The sequence below is a fragment of the Aplidium turbinatum genome, chromosome 5 (genome assembly GCF_918807975.1).
Source record: "Aplidium turbinatum chromosome 5, kaAplTurb1.1, whole genome shotgun sequence".
Lineage (NCBI taxonomy): Eukaryota > Metazoa > Chordata > Ascidiacea > Aplousobranchia > Polyclinidae > Aplidium > Aplidium turbinatum.
This window is the reverse complement of record NC_137476.1, coordinates 19,769,369-19,793,807: the sequence shown is the minus strand read 5'-3', so window position 1 is coordinate 19,793,807 and position 24,439 is coordinate 19,769,369. Positions and strand designations below refer to the sequence as shown.

General features: G+C 38.1%; 1 protein-coding gene across 1 annotated transcript; it reads right to left on the bottom strand.

The window, feature by feature from the left end:
- Positions 1-1,925: 1,925 nt before the first annotated feature.
- On the bottom strand, positions 1,926-23,855 carry LOC145770157 (general vesicular transport factor p115-like). Its single transcript, XM_082581745.1, has 23 exons — positions 23,761-23,855; positions 22,875-22,961; positions 19,811-19,949; positions 19,283-19,341; positions 18,381-18,516; positions 17,728-17,783; positions 16,823-17,020; positions 16,024-16,122; positions 15,777-15,917; positions 15,166-15,353; positions 14,994-15,049; positions 14,126-14,340; positions 13,856-13,966; positions 13,592-13,710; positions 12,951-13,132; positions 12,040-12,158; positions 11,185-11,323; positions 10,495-10,610; positions 10,092-10,175; positions 6,848-6,928; positions 6,543-6,641; positions 5,709-5,924; positions 1,926-5,112 (listed from the first exon to the last, which is right to left on the bottom strand). Exons 1-23 carry the CDS (start codon positions 23,821-23,823, stop codon positions 5,011-5,013), a joined length of 2,805 nt encoding a protein of 934 aa, XP_082437871.1. The 5' UTR covers positions 23,824-23,855; the 3' UTR covers positions 1,926-5,010.
- Positions 23,856-24,439: the final 584 nt, after the last annotated feature.

Genomic DNA, 24,439 nt, shown 5'->3' with positions numbered 1-24,439 from the left:
CATTTCTAATGAGCTGAAAAATAATACATAGGTCTATAATGTCTTTATAACTAAGTAGGCTACAAATGTTTTCTTCTTGGTCAATATGGTGATTAATTCACATTTGTTTTAATGTTGATATTTCTTTGTTTTTTTTCTGCATTGGTGTTCATATTTCCGCTTTTTGTTATTAATTTTTTAGTTTTTTTTTTAGTGTGATTAGGCCTATTTGTTTTTTATTACTGTGTTAGACTGCAACAGGCTAAGATGGCAGCTGACTTTACAGGTCTTTCGTTGCCATCCTGTTGTGCTGATAGACACCCAATTTGTATGTACTTTTTGTTTGTTTATCGCCAGCAAAACAATAAACTGAACTGAAAGCACCCGAACGACTAATAACTCCACCACCAAAACGTAGTTCAGCATACTGTCGTTCTACAATCTAGCCCACATTATTAACTTAATTCTCAAAGAATAGAATTTTCCATCCGAGTGTGCACACTTAACTTCGGAATTTTAGAACTGCATTTGCGTTAGGAATCATGGTTTAAGTTTCTTAAAAAGAACTCTGGTTTTGATTGGGAAGGCGCAGCCACAAGCATTGCAAGGTCTACTCGCGACCATATAACGTAACACAACCAACGGTAGATCTACGTGTCGATGAAGTATACAGTAGGAATGCGTTTAGGCATCATACAAAATTGATTGCTAGATGGAATTCAGAGCAGCAGCAGCTGGCGGTATTTGTTAAATGAAAAGAATATTCCAGAATCCGACGCCAGTGAAGCGAAGCGTGTTACGTCAGAGAGAAAGCTCTCGAGCGCTACACCACCAGGCATGAATTGTGGACCGCAATGATATGACGTCATCAACATCAGAGATTTTCAAAGTAGCGAGAGTGCGCTACTTTTAAAGTAGCGGATGGCCACGTACCTCTGCTGGTGGTGCTGCAGCAGAAAAACGTTATCGAAATCTCGGACGATCGACTCTTTAATGTAGACCTACTTAGGCTATACCGCCATGTATCGGGTGCCAATGGATATTCTCCGCATCAACTGCTTGGTCACCATCAACGACACACAAGCTTGACATCCTTCTCCCCGCAGCAACCACAATAGCAGAAAAGCTGCCAAAGAGTTAGATCCCAAAGTAATGCCGGAAAGTTGTTGACCTCGATTTCGCAGGACTCTAATAGCCTAATTAGTCCCATATCACAACCATAGCTCTTGTTAAGCCCAACCATAGTAGTTTTAAGCGACACGAAAGTCGTAGCCTATAAGTTCGAGTGGTTCCTCGAGCGCGTGACTTCTGGAACGAAGAAGCTTCACGATCAAGCGGCGTTGGTTCTACTCTCGGAGTGTGCGCTTGAGCAACGCATTCTAAGGACTGCGTTCTATTCAGCGGCACCTAATAGATAAAAAAATTCCTCGGCAACAACACTTCAACAATCGAAAACTTCACTTTGTCAATCTCGGTAACCTGCCCTGCGTCAAAAGCCTCTACAAGTAGGCTATGCGAAACTGCCAAGAATAACCTATCAAGGCTTTGTCAGTCCGAGGATAAAGATTCAAAATCAACCAAACCAGATCCCATTGGGAGACGCCATATTAACCAGCTGCGTGATTCACAAACGTCATACTTGCAAAAAGTGATGATCTGGGTTAGCTTGCATTCCCTTCATTGTCGACCGCAAACGACGTTCTTCCAACGCCGACGTCACATCATTTCTTACGAACCCTCACCCATCGCGGCTGAAAGCCCTTCAACTGATTCTATGCCAGTCTACCTTAGCCTATTGAGGCGATAAAGGATAAGACAACCATCCAAGCGTTATAGACTCAGGTGACGTTAATTTTACAGTAGACTATAAGTGATAGGCTACTAAATCATTCACATAAACGGAATTCCGACTCACTTTCACCTACAACGGTAAAGTTTGCCTTTCCTGAACCGGAATTTTTCACGCTGTCATAAAGACATTGATTCCGTTCGACTGGTGCAAAATCAACATTTTTAGTGAAGCAGAATACTTTAATAACAATACCCTGTTTCCAAAGCAACATACAAGTGATACAACCCAAATCAGGGATGGCGAGTCAATGGCCTACGTTTCAAAGTTACTTGTCACTGGCATTGCAATGGTGGCCGTCAAACACAAGAGAAAACTGTCAAATATTTGTTAGAAGGCTTGATCTTTCAATCTAGCAGTAACTTGAGTAAAACATGTAGCAACTTCTGTTTCAGTCGGAATTACCACCTCAACTTCTAAGTTGAAAAGGCTCACCATCCCTGGTCTAAACGATGGCACCAACTGTAGAAAGAATCGACGATGGCCTGATGGATACAAATAGCCTACAGCTGGAATGTGAAGCAAGCCGAAAGCTTGCATGATGCCAGGAGAATTTCTTTGAAGAGTTTGGTGATCAGATAAAACAATTACAGCAAGACGTTGATAATGTGTTGCATTTTTACCGATACTGCTTTTGAGTAGCTTTTGGGCTGTAATTCTCAATCAAGCCTTGGTCCCTCTACATTCTACAAGGTTTAGATTTCTTAAAAAGGACCATTAGCCAACTGTTGAAAATAAACAATCCAAAACCACCTTGAAGGTCACGACATCTATCATGACATATTTTAACACAATTTTTTCTAAAAGTTGCTCAGATTCATGCAAATAAACCGTTTTTTACAATTATGCATTCTTCATACGAAAACCCCACAATTTTATCTTCAGATTTAGGCTGTAACCAGTGGTTGAGGATTTAGATTTAGTGGACGGGAAAACAAGGAAGCATATCTTTGTGTTTTCTTTCAGTCTCGCGATTACTTGTTCTGCCAAGACAGCGGCATGCTCTCGGTAGGTTTCGAACCGACAACCGGCGGAGCGTGACATTTCCGGTTCAATGTTCGTTGAAACAAGAAGATTATTTTCAAACACTGTCACCATACACGAATGATTGCTTGGTTTCCAAGGAACTCAAAAGTTGTGCAGCCAGAGATAACAACTTTAAACAGTTCCATTATATGCTACTGAATTTTTAGAGTCGTAAAGCCGGTGCCTCAGAACGGAAATCATTTATCAAACTTAAACTATGATTTACAAAAATACATCTAAAAATAGGGCGTGACGTAACCATAATTATCAACTGATGAGAGATGACGAACAGGACATCCGTTAAAATCCTTAAAATCCCAAAATCATAGAATTATGAAATTACGTATTTTATCACAACTTGTCTGCAGAAGAAACTAATTGTGAATTTGAAGGCAACGTCCAAAAACCGTATGGAATCAACACGCTACACAATAGCTTGTAAGTTAGCCAAAAATTAAAAAAAAAAGTTGTTTGGTGTTTTTGATGTAATGCAATTTGGCTTCAAACAGACTAAATAAATTATGTTACAATAAAAATAATATTTTAATAAAGGATAACAGGTTATTACCAGTAAAATTGGTAATTTATAGAACAATTTATTCCATTGTGATCAAACTAAGTGTAGACAAATATTTGTTGAAATAACAGCAGGCTACATCCAAACAGGAAATAATTTACACATAACCTATAAAGAAAATTACAAAGAAGAGTATAAATAAACAAAATGTAGGCCTTCTCTTATTTTTCAATGTATCCTCCCTTTGCCTTCACCAAACGCCTTAGTCTGTTGTGCACTTGACTGCATGAGGCACGCAGCCAACAGTCCTTTGGACAGACGAAAAGTCAGTCACTGCCCAGGCTGTGCATAATAATCAGAATGACCGTATTTATGCAGAAAAAAAGAAGATATCCCACTGAATCAAAGGCTGATGTTCCGAAAACAGCCTCTGTGATGGTTTTGGGTGGAGTAACTTCAACTGATGAAAAACTTCCCTCTTCTTCATCGAAAAGGGAGTAAGAATTAATCAACATGTTTATTTGAAAATGTTGAAGGAAAAATTGATTCCCTGGATCAATGCAACATTTAGAGAAGACGGAATAACTCTTCAACAAGACGGGACTACGTCCTATACAGCGAATCATGTCCAGGACTGGTGTAAGGAGAATATGGCAGGGTTTTGGCCAAAGGATATGGCCTCCTTCCTCTCCTGATTTAAACCCAATGGACTTCGCAATATGGAGTACCTTGGAGAGTGAAGCCTGTTTTTCATATCATTCGAGCGTTACAGCTCTGAAGGCAAAAGTTCGCACTTGTTGGCAAGAAAATATCATCAGACACCATACGTGCCTCATGCAGTCAAGTGCACAACAGACTAAGGCGTTTGGTGAAGGCAAAGGGGGGATATATTGAAAAATAAGAGTGCATTTTGTTAATTTACACTTTTCTTTGTAATTTGCTTTATATATGTAATTTTTTCCTGTTTGGATGTACTGTTATTTCAATAAATATTTGTCTACACTTGGTTTGACCACCCTGTATAATGGAAAAGTAGAAAAGAGAGGCATTTCTTTTATTAACATGCAAGCTGAATAGCTAATAGAACAATAAGTTATTGTATAGCGACCATGAATAGACTTTAACGAAACAATGTAACAGATTTTTCCACAGGCCTTATAAAATACTTGCATGGAACTAAAACACATGTAACGCCTGTATTGCAACGAAACATTGAGCTGCTCATCTGGATATGCTTGAGATGATTTGAAACTAGAACCAAGCAGCTCGATACTAATAACAATCATATCTTCGTTTACCTTTGACGATCATTTACACTACCGGTACTACGTCAAGTATGGCAAAAGAACATCTTTAACTAATACAAGTGTACAAGAATGCAGGTGCACCTACGTGATAATCATGTATAAACATTACAATTCTTTAAAAAGCAAATAATAGCTCGCCCGGCCTCAGTAAATTGCACATGAAAAAGGCAACTACACTAATTTAATAATTCTATTTGGTGAGAATCGATCTGTTGATACCATGCGGCAGTATGTTTCCACAAAATCAAATCGATTCATTGATTCATTTGTCGATTGATTCAACGTCAAAACACATTGAATAAACATTTGGCAGCTAAAATAAATAGTTTCTATTAAGTTTCGTTCTCTAAATGAAGTCCGTTTTCTTTCTCACTGGCAACAGAGTCCTCTTCTTCCAGTTTCGATTCATCATCGTTGTCTTCGTCAGAAGAGACCTGAGAGGGAAATCAAGATGCTGACGATTAAAAAATAGAAATAACTTTAACTGCATTTTTTAATCTTGATAATGACTTTAATAAACAATAAGTGTAATGACCCATTTGATTAAATTCATACAGGCGCAGCCGACAAGATGCCAGCCATGTTTTTCGGATTGTCGACCTGATTCTATAATAATGTCAAGTTTTAAACAAAACTTCTTGTATTGAGCAAACTTTGATCACGTGGCGTTTTACTCGGAAAGACCTGCCGCATGGATGATTGGCTTACCACAGATGTTTTTGTTGGACTATTGATGAACTCTAAATGTAATCTATTTGTTGGCAAGGCACGACGGAGTGTATCATCCATCACGTGTGAAAGCGACTTCTTCTTACTAAGGCTTTTAGGAAGTTGTTTTGAGTGAACTTTGATTTTTCGTAGTTAAACTTTTCGTAGTAATCAACATTTTCAGAAAGTTACGAGCCATAAGGTCACAACATGATACTGCTGCTCTTCAATATGATAAAAACAAAACAAGTTTGCAATTTGCGCGTGTTTGAAAAAAAGTATCGGTAAATTCGAGGAAACCTCAAATACTGTGTTACTTCACCTCTGCACCAAAAACACGTAGCTGAGTTTTATAATTTGCAAGTTTTTCTTCTTGGTCTGTCAATAAAACCAGGAGGTCATCCTGTTCCGTCTTCATGGCATCAGAATTGGACTTGCTCTTTTCCAGTTGCTTGGACAACGAGGTTTGAGTTTCTTCGAGCTCTTTTACTTTCTTCTCGGAATTTGAGCAGCGTTCATTTAGGAAAGTATTTTGTTCCTGAAAAAGGAAATTCAAATTTTGGAATACCCTAGAACTAGTAAATTGATATACTTCAATAATTTAGCAGCTGCATTAAACCACGAAGTTTGGTTACTCTCAAACTGAAGATCACAATCCATTGAGAAGAAATTTTGGTAAACTGCAAAGCAGCTGCAATCTTCAGAAAAGCTATTGAATAAATTAACAAATAAATCAACGGTAATCGCCCTCTTTCGTTGTGAATTGACGCCCTCAAAAGTTTCAACGTTGCACTAACAGAATTGCACATAACATACGTTACTGCAGACAGTGGCGCATTGTAGCACTAAAACGTGAGCAACGAATGACACAAACTGAAATAAACCAAATAACAAAGACTTCGTATAGCCGATCTGCAGAAATCTTTGACACCTACATGTACTTAAGCTATACTGACTTAAATTACTAAAGAGGGAATTCACCCACAAGTTGAATATCACTCCTGGCCCAAAAAAGACGTGATTGAATTATTTTTGCACGATAACAAAATATGTCAGATCGCGCTGACTCGTAACATAATTTTTTTGTTATCATTACCACCTTACCTTTAGTTTCACCTTACCTTAACCTTTAGTTTCAATATCTTTGCCCCCTTACCTTTAGTTTCAATATCTCTTCCTCAGCCATCTTTAATTTGTCTAGCGTTTCGTTCATTTCCGATCTCATGGCTGCTTTTTCCGCTACCAGCGCATCACTCTGATATTAGACAATGATGAGAACTGGAGGTAAATCGGTAGTTGCAGACGCTAATTAAATATTACATCAACACGATCAATTCTGGTCAACTTGATTGATTTGTACAGGTTACTGCTTTATGTAATGTACTAGTAGAATATTGAATAAGCCTAATAGAATTTTCCACAATGGACACAATGGAGGGTCACCATGACATGAAAACCTACATGGTGTACTGGTGCTTTAAGACTTCTCTCCTTTGCCAATTCCGCGTCTTTTTCATTCACAGATATTGTTAGTCTTTCAATCTGTAGGAAAAACAATTTTTGTAGTCGACACATTCTAATCATTTGAGGTAAATTAAGAAAACAACCAAATACACGAAGGATACATATAACCCAGTGTCTAAATCACATATCTTTTTATCACGCCAATAATTGTTTTTCACAAAACGCAATTAAATATTCTGGCATGAAAACGAAAAGCAGCATCTAGGATCATTCACAGTACAAGTATGTAAACATGCGTGAGTGCAAAAATCAGTAAAAATTATTAACAGTTCGTCGTTGTCGCGAATCAAGCCGATGCGGCTTTGATGAACTAGTTGCTGAGCTCGTAAATCTATCAGCGTTCCCAATGTCTAAAAGTATTCTTGCTAGCCTAATTGATTTATCTTGTTGGAAATTTCATTAAAATGTTGTTTGCCGCTGTCATGGGCACGCCTCCAAAAGAAGCGATCACCTACGCAGAGATCTTCATATTCTTTTGTCGTAATGAAATATCAAAAGAATTGAAGTTGTCTTGAGGCTGTCCATAACTTCCGGGTCTTGTTAAACGGAATTTTAAACTTGCATATTTGTCATATCTGTGTATGGAATCCGGAGCCCAGTTTTTGTGTGAAGATAGCATCTCACAACCATTCTGGAGAACACACCACGCCAACACTTCGAGAAGTCGAAACTTGAAAGGAATCAAAAATTCCCGATCAAGTAGTTATTCTTGCATGTCCACTTTTAGATCGAGTGTCTTTCAGAGAAAACCCCGTTACGGATTGGACAAATTCTGGTCTACGTACAAATGGTAAGCCCAATGCCTCGGATTCAGAAGTTCAAATGAAGACAACGACGAAAGTCTTCGTTGTCGGTCTTTCGTTGAACTGTCTTTCCATAGCGTTCACTTAATCCTCACCTTAAATGCCATTGGGTAGCCTGAAGGCAGTTTGTGATGATTGCTTGCCTGTAGTTCACCTTGCAAATACGAAATCGACGTACTTGGCTACAGGGTTTCTCACGGAGTAATCAAACCAGATCCCTCAAGATTGCAACCACTACTGGATTTACCCGTTCCAAAGTGTAAAACTGAACTTCAAAGAGTCGTTGGGATGTTCGCTTACTACGCTCGTTGGATACCCCAATTCTCACAAAAAGTACGTCCACTGAACCTTGCAATTACTGGAAATACCTTCCCCTTATCTCAACTGGCGTTACAAGCTTTTGAATCATTAAGACAAGGACTTATGAATACTTGTCTATCGTTTATTCGTGATGACTTGCCCTTTCAGGTTGATTGTGATGCATCTGAACATACAATAGCTGCAACTTTAAACCAAGGGGGGAGACCGGTAGCCTTTTTCTCAAAAACACTTTCAAAATGTGAAAGAGCGTACCCTGTTGTAGAAAAAGAGGCTTTAGCTATAATCGAAGCTGTTAGACGTTGGTGTCACTATCTTCATGGTAAAAAGTTTAAATTAATTACTGATCAACGAGCTCTTTCATTTATGCTTGACCCAACTAGCAAAGGTAAAGTCAAAAATGCCAAAATTCAACTTTGGAGAGCAGAATTGGGTTGCTTCGACTACAGTGTAGAGCATCGGCCAGGAGTCGATAACGTTGCTCCTGACACTCTATCTCGTTCCAAAGTGATCGCCAGCTACTCTCAACAACCCAATCTAAAAGACATTCATCGCCAACTTGGGCACCCGGGAGTTACTCGTCTTTGGCAATTCACTCGTTCAAAAAACTTGCCGTTTTCTTTAGATGATGTGAAAAATGTTTGCAAAAGCTGTCGTTCGTGTTGTGAAGTGAAGCCTCGCTATCACAGCTTGGATAAAAACCAACATTTAATACGTGCCACGAGTCCCTGGGAAAGAATAAGTATCGATTTCAAGGGTCCAGTAAAAGGTATCAAACCGTACATTTTAATGGTTATTGACGAGTATTCTCGTTATCCATTTGCTTTCGCATGCAAAGACCAATCCTCATCAACGGTGTTAAAGTGTTTATCAGAACTTTTTGTACTATTTGGCGTTCCTGGATACGTACATAGTGATAGAGGTTCGGCCTTTATGTCCAATGATGTAAAAACCTACCTTACAAGTAAAGGTGTGGCTACCAGTAGGAGCACACCATATCATCCCACTGGTAATTCACAAGTAGAAAGAACGAATCAAACTATTTGGCAAACCGTACAGTTAATGTTACATGATCGTCATCTTCCGCAGGAGAGATGGGAAGAAGTCCTACCTGACGCTCTACATGCAGCGCGATCATTATTATGTACCAGCACAAATGCTACGCCGCACGAACGTTTTCTTAGGTTTGAACGACGTTCAATGCTCGGGAAGAGTTTACCTGGTTGGTTGCTCCAACCAGGATCTGTCTTGCTTCGCCGGTTTGTCAGGAACAAGGACGAGCCATTAGTAGATGAAGTTGAATTGCTCGATGCGAACCCTAGCTTTGCACATGTTCGATATCCAAATGGCCGAGAATCAACTGTATCGACTACAGACCTTGCTCCTTGTCCGCAAAAAGAAAAACCAGCAGAAGACAACAACGTTACCGCTTCACCTGAACTACTGGATTTAAATTCACAACCTGCACCAGAATCACCAAAGTCCGGACTTGAATCTCCAAAGTCTACACCTGAAAATCCGGTTGTTGAACACTCGCAGAAACCGGCCGTAATCGATGTTGAGGTTCCTGCCCTTCGCAGATCCTCTCGGGTACGAAAAGAACCTGACCGATATGGAGCTTATGTGAAACATTGATGTATCTATTTTCTTGAGACAACAAGTATCGAAATTTTAAACATGTTCATAAATCAGCGGGGAGGAATGTGATGATTGCTTGCCTGTAGTTCACCTTGTTTACTCGCTTACGTAATCTTGTGTGCCCTAGGTAATTGTACGCTTTCTAGTTCTGTACTCTAGCCTTGCCACTGATTCATCTTGCAGTTGTACTGGCAGAACGAGGAAAATAGAATTGTGCAGAACTATGTCTACCGTAGATATATTTAGTTAACCTTATATTTGTTTTGTTTGTTTAGCACCAACTTAAGTTGATTAAAGCCAAGTTATGTTTCTAGTTTGGTTTATTTCGTAACACAGTTTATAGAAACAATTTAGCAATGTAGCTGAGAAAAGGTAGCAACGTGATATATGCTTACGATAACTTAAACTTGAAAAAGAAATACCTGCTCCTGTAAGTCTTTCACGTCTGATTGTGCCACATTGCGTTGAGTAGCGTCCCCAGTTGATTTAGTGTCCAGCTGAGCTTTCTTCAAATATAACGCAAACAGAATGTTATTTCATTGAAAACAATGATTATACGAATTCTTGGTCATGACGGATATGTCACAATTTTCAGACAATGTTGCTTCCTTTTCATAATTTTACCGAGTAGTGGCATCTATATAGCAGCACGATATAAAAATAAGAAAAATTACGATTGTCCATTCAGCTATTTCACAACTCTTCCCATCCACTCGGTAACTGCCATACCACATAAAACTTAATTTTACTTTTTCAGCCATTAAATACGACTATGCCTTTTTTTATATCAATTTGACAATGAGAATACTACGTAGAGGGCATTACCAGATCAAGAATAGTTTGTTGTTGTGAAGAAAGCTCTGTTTCCTTTTGCGCCAACTGTTGGTTCAAGGCCTCCATACGTTCAGTCATCATAGAAAGAGCCTCGTCATTAGTTGAGCCTAGAATGAAATACAATACAATTAACAGCAGCACTTACATTTAACAACGATTCTTAAGAAACATTATCTAGCCAGTTACTAAAGATTGTTTTTATACATTGCAGAATGCAGATGTTAAAATGCGAAATCGTACGGTTTTCTGGATATGTGCCAATACATACTTGTTGTCGAAACGTCGGTGTAACTTGGTAAGCAAAAACTACGAGACCAAAATGAAAAAAAGCTTTCAGAATTAACTTCGAATATGACGTTGAACACTAGTCACGGCATGCAGCTTGCACGGTAACCACTAACTTAGATTTAGCATTGCCACATGTAAGATGACAACATAAGCAAGTTTTAGAGAATTAAAAATTCACATTCGCAAATATTGAGTTTTTTTTTCGGAAATAGCGTTGGGTGAAAGTCCAAAAATTCACATTCGCAAATATTGAGTTTTTTTTCGGAAATAGCGTTGGGTGAAAGTCCAAAACACTTGCAGTCTACAAGTGCAGTTGTACCTGCAGTCTTGCACTCTTTTAAAATATTACATTTTACAGAGTGAAAATAGTGCAATACATCAGCCCTTACACACCTTGGGTTAACTTCAGTACGTTATATTGGTCTTTCAACTGTTGGACTTGTGAGTTCCTTTCGGTCAAAAGATTCGATGATGTAGTAAACTCTGCTTCCAGTTTTGAACACTTCTCTTTTAGCTGCACAAGTTGGGCATCCTAGAGAAATACATGAGTGGATGCAGAAGATTGATGCTGACAATAAATGTCACCATGCAGTAGAAGGATGGCAGGGCGCACGATTTCCTCAACATACATGAAACTCTCTGTTTTGAAGCCTGGCTTTTTTGTATTTACGCAATTTCCAGGGAACTATTTATTGGAAAGTTATTTGTTGATCAGACTAAGTTTAGCCCAGAAAGTCAATGGCTCTCAATAGTTTTATAACCGCAGAACATTAAACTTCTAAAACAATCCCTCAATAAAAAGTTGACAAACTGCTCCTAAGTATATGTCCTTAAATGTAAAATTCCGATTTTTTCCCCTAAAATTAATTATTCAGTCTCCCTTAACATTTTCTCGGACCCTCAAAGATCCAAGAATCCCAATAGTGAGAGCCAAGTAGTCATCTAATGCGGTCGACCATTCAATGAATGTAACGCCTCCAACTTTCCTGTTGATGATTATCTTACTCGTCAACATGGAATAAAAAGTGTCACCTACTTCTGTCAAGCTTACGGCAGGGGCTCAAGCCTTTACACTTACAATACAAGAAACTGCCATGGACATGTTCAAAGGTTTCCATATTCGAGAAGAGTATTTAAACAATCAACCTGGCATAATACACAGTTAGAGCGGACACACTTATTCTTCAGCATTCAGCAATACTATGACATAGACTTGAAGTTATTTTTTTTTAATAATATTCTTTCCACCTGCTCTCTGATTAACTCCTTGTATTGCTTGACAATCGAATCATGAGCTTTCATGGCAGCTTTTTGCTCCTCTTCCTTTTTAACATCCTCCAAGTTAGAAACTGTTTTGATGATGGAGTCTGCAACGTCGATAATATAGATGAGAAATTTTGTTTTACTTTTGTAAATAATAGATCGGTCACTCACCAAGACTGGTTACATAGTTTGGTCCAGCTGGGTTTAAATCTACAACCATTAGACTAAACTTCACCAAAACGTTTTCGCCTCTACAGCTGCTAGATTCATTTCTTTGGTTTTATGTTAAATTACAGCAGAGGTGCAAGGATTTTATTAAAAATTCCCGAGTTTGTGAAAGTTTTTTTGAAGCACTTGCATGGTAGCAATCTGTCATTTTTTAAATATATATTACTTTTCCAAACAGACGGATTGACAAAGCTGGGCCACTATATTTCTTCAAAAAATTACCTTAATTTGCTTTTTCTGGGTAATGCCATAAGATAAGCGCACTGTACAGTAGAATGCAAATAATGTACACACGCTTAGACTACAAATCACTCAAGCAATTGTGACGCTGCAGTTGCGTTGAGATATGAGGTGAAAAATTGGTTATGCTGAAAAAACATAAACCTCAAAGGGCTTGACAAGAGAAGACGCGTGAGACAGATCGATGTGGAGGCAGGGTGTGAACTTCACACACTGTGAAGGTGATTGCGGCATTTGGAGGTGAATCCGGCCACCCTCGGTAACGGGGACATCACCGGAGCAAAACTGGACTACTACTACTCAAGAGTTACTTAACTTCTTATATAACTACACAAAGAAAGCGACACGCTTTTCAGACCTCTCCTTCCAACATATGCTGATCAAACACAAAAGAATGCAATATTCAACTCCATAACAAAAACACAAACCTTCTTGACTTTTGAACAATTTAGCGAATGCATGATTGAATAACAAGTAATCTGGTTTTTCAGCTGTCGGCTGTGGGCGCTGAAGGGCTTTGGTGTACAAGTCATGTTGATTGACGCACGACAAAGCGTCACAGAATCTGTCCACTCCAACTCTAGCGGCGATCAACTCAATGAGAGATTCTCTACAAGAACAAATCAAATCACGACAATCTCTGACTAAACGACGATAAAACGTTAACTCGACGTTATTTGCAATCCACGAAGCTGTGTATCAGGTTCAACTATAATCAATTTAACATAATTTAAGTTAATAATTTTAAACAATAAAGTATTGCTTTATTAAAACAGACCGAGCCTATAATAAAAGGTCTCAAACAACCATTAAAAAGCTGTTCTTTTCTTGAAGTGGATTGATCCACTGTATTCATCCACCACGAGTACTTGGATCTGGCCACTTTCGGATCAGCGAAATTCGCGTGCGTAGAATTCAGACTTCATTGGTGGAGTTGTTTCGGTGAGCATATTTAGAAGTAGAGACCAAAACAAGCTAATATTTTAAATAGAGAACAACATCATCTTTCATAGGAAAACTATGGCAACACGCTACACCTGATAAAATTTCGAAAATGAATACTTCTCACTTGGTATACTGAGGAACAGAGTCATCGTTGTCGATGATGCAGATGCCCAACAACAGGGCGCACACTCCGTGCAAGACAAACTCCAACTCCGTTCCATCTTCTCCGACTTGGCTAAGTAACTAATTGCAGCAAAAGTTAAGAAAAATACTAAAATCTATACAAGCAATACTGGCAACAACTGCTCAAAACGGGACTTGAAGCAAGTTATGAACAACCATAGAGGAAAAGTCGAGAATCATAAAACACCCTGCCACAAAAGGATACAAATGTAACAGCTGATTTGTTTTCAAGAAAGCAGGCAACCACTGCAGGGCAGTCGGTAAGCCAGCCGCATAGCAAGCTCAGCAATCCAACTCTTGTTTGCAAGGATGCAGTCTGAAAAGGAATTGATATTTTTTAAGTTGAATACGGAAGTTCGTTAGGTCTTCAATTGATTCTTAGTCGCGGCTCTAGCAATTTTCATTGAAATATGTAGCCTGCGGGAAATTTGAAAAAAGAACTTCAACAAAGAAACTAAACAAGACTCTTAATCACCTGTTGTACGATGTTGGTGATTTGACGAAGAAACGAAATTGGAGCATTTCCAGCAGCAGTGGCAAGTTGAACTTTCAATAATTTAAGCTTGGCGTCTTCGTTCAGCTTGAGGGCGTGGGATAAAGCTGTCGCAGCCAACCAGTTAGAAAGCGGATCAGAAGCAGCAAATAGGCCACCGCACAGTAACTGGCCGGTGGATATGTCTTGTGCTGCAACTGAAACAGTCAAGTCGATGAAACGTTCAACAGCAAACAAACTCGACCCATGATTAGCAGTGGGGGAAGAAACGTGAACACAAAAACAATCACGTGATCCATCAACTACGTCATATATACTTTCTGAGCAAATAAATTTTACACAATCTTGCAGAACGAACTATCGCGATCGCAGTTTTCTGTTACTAAGCTTCGGTTATTTGTAGTGTAACAGCAACGAGGGTAACTTCATCACCGGACCAGGGTGGGTTACATCACAATTGAGATATCGCCATATTTGATCGAATATGATGATGTCACTTAGCCTCCAACAACTTGACGTCATTGAGTAATCGATCGTCATCAGAAAGTAAAATCCAGCGGCACGGGTTCGACACTTAGTGGTGACAACAAACAATACTACAATTACAAACTAAATCAGCCAATCGACAGTCTCGTCATCCAGGGCCTTCAGTCCAAGCGTTCAACCACCACATGGAACGCTTGGACTGAAGGCCCTGGATGATGAGACTGTCGATTGGCTGATGACCTCATGCCCTAACATATAGTCCGGAAGAAAGCTCATACGACGAAGAAGAATCAGAAAAACAATAGTAGCGGCGTGACGAAGTTGTCTAATACCTTAAAAGGAGTAATTAAACAGAGAGACTCACCCTCCAACGAGGAAGGTAGGAGAGTGTTGATTATTTCGGTTTGTCCAGTGGGGTTTCTGTAAGTTATAACAAAAGAGATTTGAAAAAATATGAGACAAAATCGGCTTATAAAACTGAGTATTGAAACTTCGATCTTCAACCACAAAGCAAAGTTTTATGAAAATTCACCAACTTGTGTAAGAAACACTGGAAGCAATAAAGGACAGCGCATCGTAAGTCGAAGGGTTGTTGGCCGTTGACCATGGACATGAGCAAGACAACCAGGGCTGGCCGAGGTGGGTCCCATGGGGCCATGACGGAAGCGAAGTAACGTTGGTTGTCATTGCAGCCGCGGACAAGTTCTGACACAGTGTTGATTGTCTGAAATGAATGGAATAAAGCAAAGCATAAAATCATTCACTCTTTCTTATTCCGTTATTATTAGATCTGGAGGAAAATGATTCATAGAGTGAACGAGAGTCGAAATTGATGGAACGGGTGATGATGATTATTACCAAATTCTGCTATTCTTCTGCTAACATTTACCCATCTCCAACGAGTGAATGATCTTACCACCAAATGAAAAGTGACCAAACAAGATTAGCAGTCCCAACTTCTTGCGTATCTCAAATTAAATCCCAGAACATTAGTAGCTCATACAGCGTTAAAAAGAGGTGCGTTTGGCTTGCGCTTTTCATAGCTCCATTTACACCACAAGAAAAGTAAAGTACGTGATTTCAAAGTCGACGTGCTGAGCCACACACGCAAGCTTAAGCTATCGGTAAGTACATAAAGCAACATTACCTCGGTCAACACGTCTGTTGGTACACCGGTAGCCATTAACGAGTCGGAAAGCTTTTGAAGCAACTGGCAATGCTGCATGGCCAACTGACAGGGTGATGTCACATTAGAAGGATTAGATGGAGACACCAAAGTCCGAACAACCTGACAGACAATACGTTAGCGGCTACTCGCATACAACCATAATTCTATGTGACCAGCGTAATAATAAAAAAACAAAAAAAATTACAAATAATTTTTAACTTCTTACCTTCAACATAAGATGAATGTTGGCGCACTTTTGAGCAGTCCAAGCTGCTTCATGGTCGATTTCAAAGAAAGGTGTGATCCGCTGAATGAGAGATCCTTCCTAAAATGTTTTATTTGTCACGTTAAATAAAAAGAACAAACACCAGTAGTACGTACTAGTTTCAACAGCTCTGCTATTAACGCTTTTTGATCTGTAACCTTAAAATATACAGTCTCTTAAATCAAATATGACAAATCATCATTAATATCAATTATCTAGACAGCAAGTGAGGCGTTTTTTTACATTGCAGCTCTGATTTCAACAAGTAGATGCTTGTCTGAGAGGAAAGAAATAAGATATGTAAACTTTTTTCAGGCTGATTGGCACCGAGTTATGGCTGCAAGCTCATACCCCCACCGAAAGACGCATCATGGTATTTCAGAGAAAGCAGCAGCCAGCTACCTCGCCAAGTGTATCCCTTTCAACTCCAAGCTCTCTAAATGGCGTGTCGTAAATTGGTCTTTCCTATGCCCTTACAGCGTGAGCATGAGAATTGTGATTCGGTTTGAGTGGACTTTCTATTCCACTGTGGTTCAGGTAGGCTCAACAGAAGCAATTGGTGCTAAAGATAGAATTGTTTCCTGTTTTTTCTTTTTCTCAGGAAGAGTAGAACAAAATCCAATTGAACGAAGTGAGTGCAACGTAGCTAAGGTCATTAAAAAATAGGTGAACAAAATTAAACGACACAGAGCATTTAAAGTACAAAGATTTAGCCATCGAAAAGCTACAGAGCAACAAAATAACTAGTATGATACAGTACCTTAAAAAACTGTTGGTTAGATGTGTTGTTTTTCAAAAGGTGCAGCAAGAGCATTAAGCAGTCCTCCACTACAACACCACCATCAGCCAAGTCCTCTCCTTCAATGATGTTGAAAATTGATTCGAAGCCATTTTCAAAGGCGACGATTTTTTGAATATTAGGATTTCCTTTGGTGACCTCAATAAGCGCTAACAAAGCCTGGACATTATGACAAACAAATGTGACTCGAAAGTTGATTGAAAGATACAGACAGAGCAGGTTTTAGTGATGATTCGGTATGATATTGGTGCGGTAATCATACTAAAACAAAGATAACAACATCACGTTTAAACATTTACAGCAGTTGATTCTCACTGGTATGAACGACTAAACGTGGTAAGTTGGTACATACGTTTATTGAGTGCGATATTAGGTATCATTATCAATGCATTTAAATCCACTAGCTAACTTACACCGGTACATAATGCTGCAGTTTATTGAATCCAGAATCAGTTGTTTGTTTCGAAGATAGATATAAACGCGTGTACATCACTTTATCAGCAAACACGATTTTGAGTGAATGCCGAGTTGTTTGGTTTATGTTGAAAGGTGGTTATCAGCTATGTCGATTGCTTGCACATCAGCAAAAACCACTTTAGTTTTATTAAGTTTTTGACTTGATGCTAGAAAGAAGATACAGTAAAACAACAGCGATAGTTAAACCAAATGCCACCTGACGTTTTGTAAATCATCTAAAATGTTCTGTTGTAGGCAAAACACTGAAAAAATTACATTTTTGATGCAGTTGTGGGCAGAATTTAAGACCAAAGATAAAGTTGGTATTTTCTGCAATACCCTAATCACACACAGACGCGCGCTGTTTTGATGCAAGATGTAGTAAAACTAACATCACTACAGCCTCTTACATCATTTCGTATGACTTCCCTGTTGTCGGCAAGTAAGTCCATAATTCTTGATATACCTGCAACAAAAAGTCCAAAGGTCGGCTGGATGTAGCCAGGTAAGTTATAACATTTGAAAACGTTTAATAAACTTTATAGTAACTAGAAAGTTAAGACATAACTAACAGATTTGACGGACTGATAATATCGAATCTTTTTTTTCATCAAGCCCAATCCTCGGCCCCAGAGGCTCACACGACGACCCGACGAAGGTAGAAACAATAAACATATTAAACATCAACACCGCACAATCTAACTGAAGTTAATCAACAACAAAATAGTACTAGCTCGACTCAGCTGGATAAGCGTATGGACTAAAAAAAGGCCAAATCAAGACCCTAGTTCAAATCAACCCACTTCAAGAACAGTTCTTGATTTAGCGGCGTCTAATGTACAGAATAATTTAGAGGCAGCGAAACTACAATCGAAAACTTCACTCTGTCAATCTCGGTGACCGGGTTGCGTCGGTGGCTTGAAGGCTCAACAAGTATGCGAGGCTGCCAGGATTAAGCTTAAGAAGCTTTCTCAGTGCGAGGATAAAGATAATTATCAGTAGTTCAAAATTCTAAGAGTTTTTCATTAGTTTTCGAAGAGTTTTTAGTTGAAATATAACTCACCCATGGGCATTACTAACACTATCTGCTGAACTTCGTTTGATTTTCCCCTAAGCAAAGCTGCCAATAAGCGAATAGCTGCCAATCGAACTGAAAATTCATATCTTTCAATCATTCCAACCGCAATAAAAACATTTTCCTGCAAAAAGAAGCAAAATTACACTTAACAAAATTGATAGCAAAGTGCAACACAATATGAATAAGCGACTTTTAGATACGGCACTTCATCAAAACCTAAGGCAATTTGTAATAAAATGCTGAAGTAAAACAATTGTTCTGCTTTAATGTTTTGTTTGGCATTGAGCACACTTTTTGCAGTATTGATAATATTTTTGTATAAATGCTGTATTACGCGTATCGCAATGATGTGTGACGAAACCATGAAACGCACGGCTTTCCACTTCACCAAGGATGATTTCACTACAACTTATCTTATGGCGAACATCTTTCTCTCTCTGCTTTTTTGTTTGTATATAATAATGCATTATATGATATCGTTTCAAAGGGACTGCTTTGTAATCAAATATAATTGTCATCTCATACAATTTTTGAGGTAAAGCCCATATACAATTATACAAGCTTCAATGAAAAGAATGTAAGTTGTGATCTCTTACCTAAAATATACCAGACAAACAACTGTGTAGCCTACTACTTTTAAAGGAACAAAATTTATATATGTGCCGGTCTTAATACAGAAAAAAAAACTTGAAATAATTAATAATGGAATGACAATGGTAAAAGTTAATAGTCTAACAACTAATGACAATAATATCAATTGTACGTGATCATGAGAATACATTATAAAAATATTTTTCTGTGATATAAAGCAAATTTGAGTGCTGAAATATATATTACTTGTACTTTATGAAAAAATAATAATTTAATATTTTAATAACGTAACTAACCGTCACTTCAAGAAACCTTTCAATAAAGGCAGCTGCAATCTCTGGTTGTACCACAACATCTGCAATTGAACATGAAATATTACTAAAAGGGAAACTTTAAAATGAGCTTTCTTTGCATTATCATAAAATACTGATTATTTCTTAGCACTGTAAATACTGAAAGGCAACACAATAATGTTGGTATCAAAGTTACTGATATTTCAAAGTGATTAAAACTAAGTATATTATATATAATTTAAATTACCAGTACAAATGATTTGAATTGTGGTAAAATTCTATCCAATGTGTTTTTTAAATGTTGAATACATCAGTGGTACAACCAAGAAGCAGATTACTAAAAACATCAAAAAACAAAGAAAACATTCTAGTTGCATAGTTGTGCAAAAAGAGTGGCAGGGCCTACAGTATATTATGTAGAGATGAGATTCGTGTTTGTTGAAATGTCATTGTTTGAACAATGTATGAAACCACAAAACACAAAAACAATGACTAAAAAAAACGTTTTTGTTAAGATCTTTGAGTACGTGCCTTCATCATCACTGTCCATAGTACAAAGATTAAACAGAGTTTCCAGCGCATAAGCAGTAATCTCTTCATCTGTTGAATCGGATTTTAAAACCTCCATTAGATGTGGCAATGCTTGTGTTCCAACATCCAAGGGATATTTCTATCAGAAAACATTTATGTACATTACTAACCATAGGCGCCGAGTTTTCAAAATAGCTGGGCGGGCGAACACATACTGTCACGTCATAAAGGTTATTTTGTGCGTTTTTCAAAAGGGCGGTTTTGCTAGGTTGTTGGGCTAGCCTAGTTTTACATTTAAGTCTATGTCCCCACTAACACGATTTGGAAACAAGTAATAAATATAATTGCTACACAACAACGTCTGGTCCGAGTAATTCAGTTCCGCATATTTTTTGTGATTCGTATGTGCGGCTTGCGGGACGAAAACTGCAATACTGTACTAGTTAAAACTGTACGCGTGTGCACAGTTTAATATCAGTAACGTAACAGACGCAACTGTAATGATTGAGACGACAAATAGAGCACTTTGGCAGCAGAGTTAATTGATAACGTCGTTTGAGGGAAAATTACTCCTTTGAAGAACAATGCTACAGTTTTTACACCAATTTAACATCTTCTTCTTTTATTGTCGCACTTGATTCCAAGCATTGACTGCCTCGTGTATGAAAAGTTTCCAGAATTTAACATCTAGTGATGTTAAAACGATGTAAAAGCAATGGAAATTGCGGTCAGACTTTTGCCGCAAATGAAGTTCCTCACAGGTTTGCGGCAATTTACTTGATTTATAGCACTGGGCTAGAGTGGCAGAGTGGAGACAAACGGCGCGGCTGGACACTTTTGCTCGTTTAACGGCGAATCAACGTTGTTTAACGTTGCATGAATGTAACAATGGCAAAAACTGACGAAAACTAATCGCTTAATTAGTAGGTCTAGTAGGGCCTATCATATGGCGACAAAACCCTGCGAATAAGGTATCAGAAGGTGGCAGATGGTTACAGAAATTTTGGGACTTAAAATTGCATTAAATTTTTTTTTTTAATTCCTGAAATGTCCGGCGGGCGAGACCCGCCCGCCCGGGACTCGGCGCCGGTGTTACTAACATAATGAGCTTCAGAGATGCAGTCATTTGTCAGTCTTTCAGTTATATACCAATATACCATTACTTAGTAAGTATTGGAATTAAATATATATATACCAAGGAAAAAATGACTATTTTTGCTGAATATATATTATAATATAGATGCTAATGATACATCAACCTTTCATCTTTGGGATTGATAGTTGTAATTGCACAAGTGAAACATTTCATGATTTCTCAAAAAAGAAACAACCCAAAAATGCAAGTGTTTTTCTAGTCCAAATTAAATACTGTATATACCAGTACACTTTGGCAATTTGAATGAAGACTAGCAGCAAATAAACACTAGGACTAGGTTACTTCAAATGGGAGCAAGTCTTTTAGGCGCAGACAGTTAGGCGCCGGTCAAATAGGCGTGCACACTGTGGCGTCTGGATATTTAGGTGCGGAGCACTGTGGCGCCTGTTCATGTAGGTGCTATTCCTAGTAAAGTCTGCAGATTGTATCAGCTTGGCAGGTAGGGCAATGCTTTTCACACAAAATGTTGTATTAAACAGAAAAATATGTCATGGCTTCCATGAGTGAAGCTGCTTAAACCGGCAATGCTTTTCACACAAAATGTTATATTGAACAAAAAACTATGTCATGGCTTCCGTGAGTGAAGCTGCTTAAACCGGCAACGCTATTCACACAAAATGTTACATTGAACAGAAAAATATATTGTATTTGAATGCGCGTGTTCGTCATTTATTTGTTGTTAGTCCAGGTTTGCGTCAGCGAAAGCTTTATCAATAAATTATTCAAGTTTCCGAACATGACTGAGTTCACTTTTAGTGAGTCAAATAATAACTACACTAAACATCGGTCAAAAATATACCGTAGCCTATATTCAAGCGGGTGGTAGGCTTGAGTGAAGAGTAACTTAGTTTTCCGTCGAAACCCCGATTAGGTTTAATAACGAGCAAAGTCGCACCATTATGCTTGCAACTTGTAGCTAGGGTTCATATGCCTTATAGAAATGTATTCATGTAGTAGAGCGTTGTCTCATACGTACTCGCCACACGACCAAAGATAACAAATTGCGAAAGATAACAGATTAAGTAAGGTTCCATCTGGCTGCAACCTGTGTTTAGGATGCATAGCAAATGTCCTGTGGACTGTGGAGATGTGCTAATATCAAGAGTAGTAGCGCGTTGTCTCGCACCTCATCTCCACACGCGCATTAACAAAACAACATATTTTTTCTGTTCAATATAACATTTTGTGTGAAAAGCATTGCCCTACCTGCCAAGCTGATACAGTCTGCAGACTTTACTAGGAATAGCACCTAAATGAACGGGCACCACAGTGCTACGCACCTAAATATCCAGACGCCACAGTGTGCGCGCCTATTTGACCGGCGCCTAAAAGACGTGGACCCCTTCAAATGGTTCAAATTTGATTTTTGTAGTGGGAAAAGACCTGGAGTTTGTCAAGACTGTGAGCTGCATCCGAAATACATTAGGTCATATACCATATATACTAAATATGATGCAATTTCCAATGAGCATAAGATGAATACACCGTACTCTCATGTATCATCAAGTGGTTTTTAATTAGGTTTCAATAAAATGTCTGGGGATAGATGGAATCATTTTAAGGTTCAAACAAAGTTGCAATGTAATAAAACTTTGGTTGATGCACTAGCAAAATGACTCACATATCAGAATTTCGATATTAGACATCACAATCAGTTTACTTATACATCTTATAAATAAAGATAGCTAAAAACCTAGAATGAAATAATATTTTTAAAGTTTTCAAAAAAAGTCATTTTTAAACAAGACTTAACATACTGGTATGGTATCGAAACATTATAACCAGCAGCATTTACCAGAGAAGAATACGTGAGAAATGAGAATTGACTGAAGTAAAGAACCAATAGCCTACCGGTACTGAAAACAATTGTACTTTTTTAAGAAAAAAGGTAATTCTGCATGTTGTTACCTTTGAAAAAGCTTTAAGCGCACGGACAGCATCACGTCGGTCATCCAGTAAAGTGGAGGATGATACTCTATCACATAACCGAGAAACCTAAACAAATGTATTGCTAATGCTTTGTTCAATGAGTTTTGAATAGCTGAGCTGATACCAGATTTAAATTATTCTGCCTGGTTAGTTTAGTGGTTACATGCCCTAGCCTACTCAAAATCAAGCGATGCTGGTTCGGCTCTCGGAGTATGAGCTTTAGCAACGCACTTCAGCACTGCTCTTCATTCAGCGGTATCTAGTGGATGGTATAATTCCCATACAACAACACTGTCTTCAACTATCAAAAACTCCACTTTGTCAATCTCGGTGACTAGGTCTGCATCAGTGGTTTAAAGCCTCTGCAAATATGTGAAACTGCCAGAATTAAGCTCTCAAAGAAGCTTTCCCAGTCTAAGGATAAATATCAAATCAATCAAACCAAAATATCTTCATCAGATGTTGTAATCAATTTAATTAACTACTCCGTTCTATTCATTAGAAAACTGTGTTGTAACATCATGGCAAATTACATCTCTCAACAAATATATATACATATATTGCACAACATTACTGAAGTACTCCATTATGAAGTGCATCGCACTTTACAAATGTGATGCACTTGGTACACTTATAATACATATTAGGTAAAAGTACTAAATTTAGACTTTCAAAGAACATAACAGTTATGATTTCAAATTTGGTACATATCATAAAAATCATCTTTGAAATAAGTAGAAAATAAACATCGTTATTTTTGAAAATAACTAACATGGAATGGCGAAAAATAAAATGCTGAATTCCATTTAGGTTGTCAACAATAGAGGTTGCCAATCCCTAGATAAAAAATAAAACAGTCACATGCCATTTCAGCTCCAGTTGGGGCAGCATCTTCATTCCCTTTCACAAATGATTTCAAATAATTCATCTTGAAATTACTCTTAACACTATCCTATATCTGTAAACAGAAAAATTCACATTTTAAAACTATTTTCACAGTTCATTAATAGTACTTTTACACAAACTGGTTCATGACAACGATTTTGAAAATTTGTAATTGTCAAGTGTCTCAAAGAAAATTTTGTAAAACTGTACATGACCAAACACAAATCCAAATTCACTGACATATCTTGACAAAAAACAGAAAAATTCAACATGTCACCTCTATTTTTGCATGTCTTTTCCAGCAGTATCAATCTAATCGCAGTGATGGTAAACCTAAGACACACATGTCAGAGGTGGTAACCTATTCATGACTCTTTAGCTCGGTGCATTCTTGTTGACTCAACTGCAAAGTTAGTGTGGAATGTGGATAATTCTTGCTGCTGATGCTGTCCCTCATACATGTCATACTTAAAGGACATGAAGACTTGAAGATGCCTGATTATTAATACAATCACAAATGAATGACAGATTATTGGCTTTCAAGAGTATTATTTCCGATTCCCAATCTCATGCTGTACCTGTATACTATGATCTATAGATCTAGCTTGATGTGAGCAGTCTTTTCTTTTCATAATGAGAAATAAACATTTCAAGATTTT